The 12,076-nt window shown below is 36.8% G+C and overlaps 1 protein-coding gene across 22 annotated transcripts in view; it reads right to left on the reverse strand.

Annotated features, from left to right (window-relative positions):
* EZH2 (enhancer of zeste 2 polycomb repressive complex 2 subunit) overlaps positions 1 to 12,076 on the reverse strand; it is a 59,606-nt gene that overhangs the window by 7,326 nt on the left and 40,204 nt on the right. For all 22 annotated transcript variants that reach the window (XM_068936065.1, XM_068936052.1, XM_068936063.1 and 19 more), the window contains 4 exons: positions 6,817 to 6,908; positions 5,573 to 5,813; positions 5,015 to 5,184; positions 4,537 to 4,631 (listed from right to left, as the gene is read on the reverse strand). In XM_068936065.1, coding sequence (XP_068792166.1) covers positions 4,537 to 4,631; positions 5,015 to 5,184; positions 5,573 to 5,813; positions 6,817 to 6,908 — 598 coding nt within the window. The remainder of the gene's footprint in view (positions 1 to 4,536; positions 4,632 to 5,014; positions 5,185 to 5,572; positions 5,814 to 6,816; positions 6,909 to 12,076) is intronic.

The raw sequence follows: 12,076 nt of genomic DNA on the forward strand, positions 1-12,076 counted from the left end.
ATTTCAAAGCCTTACAGTTGCGCTTCATGTTAAGTACTCTACAGCTAACTGCCTTTCAATTTTTTCAAGGAACCCATAAGAGAGAAAACCGCTGAGGTAGACTCGTGCAGGTAACTGTGAGGATGGGGGGAAGGGTACAAACCCAAAGACTTTATCAGAACTACAAAACACTCTACTAAATAGATGACATTCTTACGAAGAGTGGCATGACATGAGACATTGACTCTCTGTAAGAAGCTGTCCCCCATATAATTGGAAGAACGAGTGTAATTTTGACTTAAATTACTCTAATGCATGTCAAACTACTTTTGTTTGTCTGGTATTTGGCAAATGTAACATATGCAATACTTTTCAACAACACTTCTTTCATATAAGCTTGTCTCAGCCCAAGATAATAACAGCCTACTAGCATACCAAACCCTTGAAAGCTTTCTGTGGATGAACTCCTTAATACACCATTTCATTAGCAGAGAGCCAATTAGTATGAACATGCTTTGAGTTAAGCACTGTCCGAATACTTCAAAACAAAATGCTAGTTGCCAACTAGTTGCCAGCTGGGACTTTTAGGTTTCTATGGTAATTGCCTTAGAAAATTATAGATTGTATTGACAAGGTGACCTGAATATGACAAAATTACTCCCATCAACAAGAAGTTCAGCATACAAACAACTCAAACCTACAGAAAAATAAATACAGAAGTCACAACTACTAGTCTCAGCTTAGCCAGTCTTGTAACAGAGACTGGTGGTGGTCAAGGAAGACACCTTGGCAAGAAAGGAGTAGGAGACACACAGTGTGACCAGGAATTAAGGGGAGAATGACAGAAGACAACATGCAGCAAGTTGCCAGTGCTGACCAATTAGCAAGAAGAGGAGGTTTGATTAGCACAATCAAACACTACATTAACAGTTTTGTAACGTTCAAAACCTGCCAGAAAGCTCTGCAGTTTCTCTTCATTATTACACAGGGCTGAGGCCTGAGCAAGTACGACACCAAATGTGGAAAAAGTGATTTTGCTATGCTACCTGCCCTGTAGTCTCCTATCTCAACCAGAAACACAAGGCCCCAAAAACAGGAAGCAAGTAATCCAACTACTTACTGCTTGCTCTGATGCAGAAATCTCCTAATCTGAAGGCAGTCTGATAATACAGAGAAATTTCAGATGTTTCCAAAGAGGAGACAAAAGGCTATGCCAGAAAGTTGAGAAAGCATTTGTGAGTCTAGGCTTCAGAAAAAGCAAATTGGAAATTCAGTGGCAGATTTCCAAGCAAGCAGGTGGATTTCTACATCCGGTTCCTGGCATCTGCATGAGAGCCAGCTTAAAAAAAAGTTTCCACAAGCATTATGACAGAAGCTGTCAAAAATATTGTTCTTTGCTGCTAACAACCTATCAGGTGTTGCCAGTGTTTTTAGGAAGTCCTGGTATCAGCTAATCAGACAGCTGAGATGCATTCTTTGGAAGAAATTACTAACTTTTTTTTCTTATAAAGGCACAGGGATATTGTGATAGCACTGGAAATTCAAAATACACGACAGTTATTCCAACATATGTGGCTAACCCTTGGTGGTGATTGATTTTCTGGCATCACTCAAATAGAGACTTCTCTTCTTTCAAGTCTCCTAAAACATACACCCCACCAAGACTTCACCTTCCGTCTAGGTCGCATACAAGAATATTTGTGCCAAGGCCTCAAAAACATCTTTGCCAGACAATGGTGAGTCTTTAATCCATTTATAAAGGCACTAGGAATACTAGGCCAAATCATGCAAGTTAATCAAATATATACAGTGAATAGTAATCTAGGGGAGGGCAGAGACACAGCAGAAGAATGAGAAAATAGAGAAAAGGAAAATACTTTTAACAATAAAGTCTTTACTATGAAAACTCACATCTGAATGGGGGGGGAGGGGACAAAGAAAATCAAAGCGGGGGGGGGGGGAAATCTTTTTTCAGCATTGCACAGGACTACTAGTGATAACAATCCTTATCAATCCAGAGGAAGGTGTACTGACTACTGAGAACAAATAAGATTCAGCTCCTAGCAATGGAAGAAAATAAATAAAACCATTAACAAGTACTTAAGTATTTTCCTTCCAGCATACATACATGCTTTTTTGAATTGAAAGAGTTCTTTCTTTATTCAGCTTCTTCTATTTGCTGCTTCCCATACAAAACACTTTCTTCCTCCAGCAAAACGGTTTTTACAGCCTGCCCGGTTAGATGCTGATATATCATAAGACTGGCTCTGAAAGATACTGGATCTCCAGAAAACAGCAATAGAAAAGGCATTCTACTCTCCTTTTATCACTCTTATTACAACTCAAAAAAAAAAAAAAAGGTAGGGAAGGAGAGAACATCTTTTACTAGCAAGAACTTTTACTAGTCCTGTCAGCTAGTTGCTTGGTATGCGTATATTGGCAACCCAAGATGGTATGGGAAACACTAGAAAGGAGAGGGCAGCAATTCAGCCCCACTGGCAAGATGATGTCTATCATTCTTTAATACTACACAGATGCTCAGAAAGATGTTGAACACGAAGTCGTGTTACCAAATCAGTTAGAAAAGCCCATTATTTGAGCTCTCTGCTGCTGCTTTTCCTTAAATGCTGCCACATGTGCGTGAGGGAAACCTGTGGACCAGCGAGTTCCCCTGCAATGAAAAAGTCCCAATAGGAGACAAGGGCTTTCTGGCTCTGGGACTGGATTTATTCTAGCAGTGAGTAAACTCAGACCGGACTCAGTATAAGAAACAGAGGAAGACTTAAAGCTAGTTTTCCCAGTCACCAGTTGTATGACGTCTTTACAGAGTGCTCAGATTACACTATGACATAAAAGGGCTAAAAGGTTGTTTTTTGAAAGACTATTGCACAGAGAAAAACAGAGACAGCTTATCACCATGCATGCATGTATTACAAGGCATTTCAAAACCAAGCTGCTGACATCCAAGTTACCTTGGTAGCTAATAAGAACAAAAGAAAATTCAAAACCCCAAATATTGACATACGCTTTCATTTATGTTATCAAAGAAATAAAATAATAATAATAAACCCACACACCACACACTCCTCCAAAACCCATCAGCCTGGTAATCATATAATCCATTTCAGCTTCAAAATATATGTTTGAGCCTTTCAGTTGCACTTCTCAAACAGATGCAGTGGCATTATTTTTTATAGTAATTTGCCTGAATCTGAAAGAAAGCTAACTCTCAAGTGCAAATTCCAAATTTGCAGTGTGGCTAATAACTCCAGATTTAAACAGCCAAGCACACAAAATGCTCAAACTTGAAAGCTATGCTAAAAGCCTTTAAATCAATAGTTTTGCCCAGAACAAGCAGAACCTCTTCCAAATGCTCACTGAATCTTTTTCCATCGGTTGCTTCTATGCTACAAAGAAGAAACATTATCATTTTACTTGAACAGTAGTTTTTGGAACCAGTATCAGGAATTTCACTAAGCCTAGAAGTAATTAAACCTAGAGAAGCAAGACGAATTACTGGGAGAAGAACTAGAAGAAAGAAGCTGTAGAGGAGGGAAGATACGGAAATTTCAGGGGAGAAATAGAAAGTGTTGTGGAAAAAAGTATACTTATTGCTTCCAGAAAGAAGTGATTTTCTTGCTAATTTTCAGTCAGTTATTTATCCCTTATTTTCTTACCCCTGATAATAAAAATAATCATAGTACAGAGCTGTCACATTTGTCAAACCTCAGGATTCTCAACAACAACAACAACAAAAAAATCATTACATTCACAGAAAGGCGCCACTAAGCTTAAAATTTCAACAGAAATAGTTTTGGATGGGCTTTCTGGCTCCAGGAAAAGCTTTCTGATCTTAATTACAACTTCTCTTTAAACAAGGAATAAGATAAAGCATCCCATGATTTTTGGGCTGGGAATTTAATAATCTGCTAACCTGGTTCTTCAGTTGAAATTCTAGTTGGTAATGAAGCTGAGGTCCTTGCCCACATAGCAAGGAATCTTTTCTTTTAAAAAATGAGGCAGTCTTAGTTTACTATAACATTTTTGCTTTCTGATCACCTGAGTCTTTTAACAGAATACTTTCCACCATAAAAACAATATGTTTTAATTTGTGAAATACCATACACAACCCCTATTTAATCCAATTACAATACTTGTAAATTTAATACTTATTGCTGCAAACTAAATCGTACTGCAATGTCTTGAATATTATAACCAATTGTGTAGAATATTCCTAATCTAACTTTAGTTTGAATATTTGCAGCAACAAACTATAAGAATCTGCTAACAAGGATCTGGCTGTTTTACAGGTTAAAAAGAAGGAGGAGGGGAGAGAAGAAGTGTTATACTTGCCTAAGTAGCAGTGTTTTGACCCGAAACCAAAACACTTTACATATGAGACCATATTGTTTTATTGCTGCAAATTATTTTCGAAAGGAAAAGGTGAAGAGTTCTATGACTTTTCCTTCAAAATACTTTGTGTTATGATTTACTACTGGTCCACTGTATTGCCAATGTATTATGTTTAATGCTAAGGTTATTTAGTAACAGATTTACCTGTGTTTCCTTTTCTTCTTTCTGGGAGGAGTATCAACATCTTCAGCAGGGACGGGAGCAATAATACTAGATTCCTTTACTCTAAACTCATACACCTAACAAGAGATACCATAACACATCCACGATAAATCTCTCACTGGTAGAAAGTTACTCATTTTCTAAGTTAGTACGATTTCCTCCAACCAACGTCTTACAGATTATATCTGGTCATAGTCTCTTTCCTACATATTTAAGTAGATTTTTTTCGTCATTTAAGAACAGATAGTCTAATTTAAACCTTATGTAAATTTAATTTAAAAATAGATTTAAAACTAACTCTTATACATTTGTGGAGTAAATTCTGGATCACAGCATTCTTGGGAAAACCAAGACAATTAATAAATTTTCTGTCTTAGTATTTAATATTAGTATTTATACTCTTCCCTCCAGTTTTGAAAGTAAAATGCTATCATCCTTAGTAAGTAATTTCACTTCTTACCTGCCTGCATGTTTTGGTCCCAATGAGTCTGGCAATTGCACAAAAGTTGTCATAGTAGGTGCCAATAAGAACTCTAAACATTGAGGCTTCAGCACCACTCCATTCCACATTCTCTGGAGGCTCAATATTTGGCTTCATCTTTATTGGTGTCTGACACCTAGAATTTGCTTCTGTAATAAACAATTATTGAGACTATGGGTCAACGTAAGGCTTTGTTCCACAAACTCTCCACATCTCTGGAAACTGTCAAGTTACTAACCTCTCCAAATATAATAAAATAAAATAAAATGCGTATTTTATAAAGTGGCACAACAAATGTAGTAACTTGCGCGTAGCTCTTGCAGGTATTAAAATGACACAATCGCACCTCTGCGCATAATCAAGAGACCATATCGAACTTTTGGTATAGGGTTCTTTTTGATTAACCTAAATATTCTGTCTTTTCATCGAGTTCCATACGTTTCAAAAATAGCGTTTCTAAGATGGTGTGGCTCAACTTTAATTCCTCCTTTCAAGCACTGCAACTAATTGAGTAAGGAAGCATTGACTTAGCCATACCAGAAGAACTGGATGTTTCATCCTTCTTTTCTTCTTCTTCTTTATCATTATTTTCTCCTCCAGTTTCAGTTCCAGCTTCTCTGTCACTATCTGTGTCTTTTGATTCTAATACGTTTATTGTCGGTGTGCTGGGTCTGCTGGTGTTATTTGGAAGTCTTCCTCTTCGGCGGCCACCTGGGCGCTTTGGTGGTGTCTTTATACGCTCAGCAGTCAGGGCAGCTGCAAACTCCTTTGCGCCTTCCTAAATACAAAACACTCTAATTTGTATAATACAAAACCTCTCTCACCTGTGGTCAGAGGTTTGGGGAGAACAGGTTCTAGGTACATACTGTAGAAGTTTGCATTATTCTGCAAGTTAATCATGTATATATGAATTCCGCTTAATGTCCTCTAGCATTTATCCAAGTTGTTTTTAAGAGTTTCTGCACATACAAGTGGTTTTTATTAAATCATGAACATGAATACTTTCAATGCTATAATGAATAAATCTACTTTTAAAAAGTGTTTATGCTGGTATGTCAGTTCCACCCTCATTTTGGCTGACAAGTGAAAAATAATTCAGTAGTAAGTTTTCATCTTCCTTGACAACAGAAAACGAAGATTTCCCGCACAAAATACCCTTCAAAGCGCAACAGCTCTTCTTGCACAGGGCACCTAAACTGTACATATTCTGTATTTTTCAAAATGTAATCAGTGGTAATTTGCTTCCTCGTGAAAAGGGGTATCATAATGCGTAGCGAGTTAGTTTCTCACACTGGACAATTTAGGAGAGGTATGGGAGAGATTCAGAAGTATATTAGCAAGAGTTTCCCACTTTCCATTATATTTTTTAAGAACACAAATATGAGATGGAATCCTTCAGTTAACTAAACCTTTCCAGTCTTCAGTTAAGATATAACTTACAAGACAACTAAATATGCAAGGCCCTGTTTTCAACTAGATTGGACACAATGACAGCAACACATTATTAAGAGATAACAATCTTTTTTTGCCTACAAATATCTTGGATTACATCCATTAGTGTTCAAAATTATTCAGCTTCCTTCTTAGACTTTCAATTGGATGACTGGAAACTAGCAAATCTTTTGCAGCCAAATATGTTGTGTTCCAGTTTTTGCAAGTGGCTCACATCTATGTTCTTCACATTCCAAGATGCAGCATGTCCTAACACCAGGTATACTTTGCTATTCTATAAGGTAACACTGCTTCAGTGAATTCTAACAATCCATTTGAAATTTTCTTACCAGATGTTGATAACAGTGAGGTCCACAAGGTTTATTATCTAGTGCTGTTTCTGTATTCTTTCGTTTGTAAGTGTTAGGAGTTGCGTGGAATGCTGTAGAATCAAAATATTGCACTTGTAAGTCTTAAAATAAAAGAATGCATTAGATATGTCATCTCACACAGTATGTAAGAAACAAAGCTTACCCCTCCTTTTTTTTTAAACCAAATTTTACCAAAAGCAGCACAAAAATGATAAAAACTGGAAAAAAGTAAAATAAATCCCATCTAGTGACATCTGACTTACCATTTAAATACACACAGAAAGCAGGTGAATAAGTTTTGCATATGCCCATTTACATCAGTGAAGATGATTATCACATTTGTTTCATACATGAAGGAAGATTTCCTAATTTCACTCCCCAAGCAGAACAAGTTTTATTTCTTATTCTGGGTTTCTACTACTAACGCTTCTCTCTCAACCTCTTAGATTTGGTTATTCAATATTTTGTTGGTCATTAAAAAAAAAAAAAAAAGCAACCCCATAGATGCTGGAAAGGCAATGGACCTAATTTTCGTTTGCACTAGTGAAAAGGGCATATTAGCATTTTTACTTAAAAAAAAGTTACTAGCACCCCAGGAAAGTTGAGGGGCTGTAAAAGTACAGTTCACCTACCCCAGCTGCAAGGTAAAATGGGTTAGCACCAAGCAGTCACTATGGATCAGAATAACCACAGCAAGTCTGCAACTTGCAGAGAACTATCTATTGCTATTTGCACCCTTGGATCCTGATGGCTTCTTTACAGTGCTTAAGTTGCACAATGGTGACTTAGAACAGAGCAGAATTAGGTATATTACAGATGCAACATGCACTCCTGTACAATAGCATCACAGGATAGCAGCCTGTGACAGCACATGTGACAAACACCCAGCCGTTCCCTTTGCCCAAACTTGTCTCTACCAGCTCTTCCCTCTCAAACACCCCCTGCCTCCCAACAGAGAGAGAGACTGACTTTCCGTTTTTTGCTGGAAGCCTTAAGTACTTTGAGTACCTACTGCTGTATGAACTGAAGTCTGAGAAACTTGTAGCTAGATCGTCACTGGAACACGTGTTCCCAAACCACATAAGGAGCTGTCTAAAATACTATCCTTAGTTTTCTGCAATTTTCTTTTTTAACTAGCCCTCCATGCTCAAGGAAAGAAACAGCGTGTGTATGCCTGTTTGCGTGTACGTTTTGTAAAGCAGTTCTAAGACATAATCAGAAGTATTATTTACTATTTCTACTGTTCTTATAAACTGAAGGGGAGGGGAGAAGAAAAAAGACTGAGAGAGAGACAAGAGACAGACAGACAGATTCACTCCTCTTAATTCCATTAAGCATAATCTAGTCAACACCACCTTGTGTGATCTGGGCTAGAACTTGTCTGGGTGAAGGGAGAGGATGCTTGGGGTGATCAAGGGGAGGAAAAAGCCCTCCAGAGCAATATCTAGTAAAACAGCAAGAAACTAGACATTATTCTCCAATTGGTATTGCAACAGAATGAGAAAAGCAAATCTTTATATGTATTAGTAACTTCATCTACTGGTATACTTTTAATGAAGTTGTCATTTACTGGTATACTTTTAATTAAGTTGTAGTTAATGCTCTAGTATATTCCTTGAATTCAGTGCTCTGTTACCTATGTATACACAAAACGTGTTAAATAAAAGACTAACATGGAAACTAAACTAAGATAATGTGGGGGTGGGACTGTTAAAATTCAGAAATTGTAATGACGTTATGAGAGAACCCCTAGCCTTTATTTAATCTCTAGCATACGTTTTGTTTTTAAGAACTAGACAGCCACCACAAAAGAATTTTGCCTCACCGTTATGACTCTGGCAACGTTCACACTTCTATTTAGTGTAGCAATAACTTGGTAACATTAATAACCTTCAAGCAAAAAGGGAAAACATTTAAAAAGCAACCAATTTGAATACAAAAGACTGTACATCAGGTCTCAATGACAAGCAATGCATTTCCACTGTGAATAACATACTCTCCTGCCTGAGAATATATCACTAGCCCAAACACCAGACAACGAAGGAACAAACTGAACTTTCAACAATAGCAGGAATCTTGCAATGCTGGAACAAAGGCCAAATTTTCTGCCACTATTATTCGGTATCATCCTATAGATTTGCAGTAGGACACCAAGACTTTACATTTTCCGTGATTCAATGACCTACTCAATTTAAAATAAACTACCTTTAAACTCAGAAATGTATATAACTCATTTTTGAACCAAACTGTTACCAATAAACACTATTTCCCTTAAATGTAGTAACAGCGGCATAAATAACTGAGGGAGAAAAATGGAGAGAACACTTAAGGGAAGGGGAGAGAGGAGAAAAAAAAAAAAGACCTGGTACCAGTTGCCTGTTTTGTAATGCTCAGTGAAAACCTAAGAGATGCCTATCCGAAAAAACTTAATTCTCAAGCACTGTAAAAAATTTTATGCTACAGTTTTATAACATTATAAGCCTTAAATATTACATAATTCCTTAAGGCTGTATTTTCTAACATTTAGTGAAGAGAAAGTGCTAATGTTCAAACTGAAAGAACAACTCCTTTCTGATGCTTATTAATCCATAAGAAGGGCCATTCTTTATAAAATGTACTCTTTATAAACAAACAAAAAGAAATTCACATCTTTCCCCTTCAACTTAAATAAATCACTTTAGCTTTTCCTACTCTTCAGATTCCTAGATTCTGCACAGGTTTGTAATTTTAATAGTCCACCAAGTTTTTAAGGCTGTACTTCTTTAGTGCAATTCTGTTCTTTTTTAAAGAACATATTTCATCTGTTAAGGGAATAGCTCACATACGTCCTCACAGATAAAATTTTTAAAAGCAAATCTCATTTCAGCACTCTGATTTGCAATGTAGCTCCACAAGCACTTGTTTTGGCCCTAGTGGTGGTAGGAGCTTTCTAAGGGGGCTTTTCTGATGGAACCACTGCATCTTGGAGCCACCACTGCACGCTCCCCTTCCCCCCCCATAATGAAAGGTGAGGTGGAAACCAAGTCATAAATTCTACAGTTTTATGCCTGCATTAATGATAATAGGAGATGGGAATCTCCAGGAAGCAATGCGTTCCAAGGCTTGCTTAGTATCTGTTAAGTGCTGGACACAAAAAAGTACAAATGGATATAAATTTATTACTAATTATATATTGCATCACTTTACTGATGTGTGTCACAATTTATAAACCTGAAAACACAGCAAAGCTTCCATTTACCATATCCAGGCATACAGATATGTACCAGGCATATAGATATGTAGAAATCAATTACAGGCAAAAAGGGGAGTGTAATTTATGGACATTGTTGCTATTAGCACTCTTTCCTATCTTGCCCCACATTCCAGTTAAGAGCTTTTATATGGCATGTCACTCTAATGTTTCACACTTCCTTGATGCATTCATATGTTCTGCAGATAAAATATGTTACAAAATAAAGAAATCTTACAATTTAATGTCAAATTATTCCACCTTTTTTTCCAATTTTCAAGCAATAGTTAGGGGAAGGGACCTCTCTCCCCCTTGGAACGTGAGGGCAAAAAGTAGGTTTTTCAATGTAGCATCTTTAAATTTGCACAGACTACCATTTTATTCATTCAAGTTACTTCTCTTGGCTTATCCTCTCTCATAACATAAAGAACATGGTTTTGCAGCAATGCGAAAACACAGTAAAGCATTTGTAAGCCATGATCCTCAGACTGCTCCAATGTGCAGAAATAAGAATTTTACATGTCAGTGCCAATGCAAACATTTCTCTCATTCTTTTGTGTAAGGTCCTAAAAATTAGTGCTATTTTTTAAATTTTTTTTTTTGTAGACTAGAAAATGTTTAGTTTGTAATGCACTGAAACCTGCCAACATCTGACTTTTTTTTTCAAACCAGAGATGCCTCAGAAATATGCTATGTCTGATATTTATTCTGACAGCTTTATCTTGTATTGCTTTATTTTAAAACACCCAACACAGTATAGTATTGACAAGTATAGCCAGTATGTATCTGAACTGTGCAAGGTGTTTGTTTAGAGGCAAAGAAAGGACCAGGAATAAAACTATGCTTGTATAGCTCTATTATGAATGTTTCAACCATCAGTATCAAGTTTTTTTCAAAAGGGAAGAAGATTTTGCAGAATTTCCAAAATAACTACACTGCCTATTTCTTCAGTTTCCCTAAGAAATTCATTCCAGATTTGGTTCCCTGAGCACATTTTCTGTCTTTGCTTTGCCTTGCATTTGTCACCTGTATCATATCCCCAGTGGGCTCAATTCTCTTATTTTTCCTAATGTGAAAGTACACAGGCAATAGTTCAGCCTGAAACGTATATTTGCTTCACAGTCAAGCTATTTGGGAAATTCTCCCTACCCGATATTTTTCTTTCTTCTAAATTTTTTGTTAGTCCAGACACTTAAGCATAACTCCTTGCTGTCAGTAAACTAAGTTGATACATAAGTTTTTCAGTAATGTCATCACCTGCACATAAAGGGATTGCTAGCTCATCAAGGGGATGTGACATGTTAAAAATCTGATAACTTTTTCAATATTTAACTCAAACTTTCTAGAATAAAGATTTAAAACTACATAAAATAAGGCTAATCTTAACCAAAAGGGAATCTAAGAGGAGACATTACAAAGCCAAAAATAGAACTAACAGAATCCTTGTGTTTTTTATTCTCTATGCCTCCTCCAGAGATTAGGGCCTCTCAAGTTAGAAATGCGATTGCTGTAGCCAACCACATTTTACCAAGACAATTCATCCACGTCATCTGTGGAAACCAGGACATCATCCTGCAGTGCTTGGCAATTGCATGAAGTAGAACATGTGGGTAATTGATTAGGTTGCTAGCAGGAACGTATCGACTTTGTTTAAAAGACAGTGATGTTGTTTCAGAGACACTGAAAACTGCTAGTGCAGCCTTCTGATTACTAATGTAGTTTTTTCTTGATGACTTACTCATTCCCAGCAATAAAGTTGGTGGATGTGGACTAATAGTTTGGAAACTTCACAGAAAGTGAAGAGATCACACAACTGAATTTCTCAGTTCTTAACAAATTCCTAGCTCTTATTCACTCAAAGAATATATCGTAAATCCTGTTTTTTAGGTGTTATTATAGAGAAGAACAGAAGGAAGTGATGCATCCAGAGCAGTGACCAGTCATAGCAGAGGTGGGATCTCAATATGCATTCAGGAAATGGTGACTGAAGCATCAGTTTGATAAATTCAG

Source organism: Struthio camelus, chromosome 2, assembly GCF_040807025.1.
Source record: "Struthio camelus isolate bStrCam1 chromosome 2, bStrCam1.hap1, whole genome shotgun sequence".
NCBI lineage: Eukaryota > Metazoa > Chordata > Aves > Struthioniformes > Struthionidae > Struthio > Struthio camelus.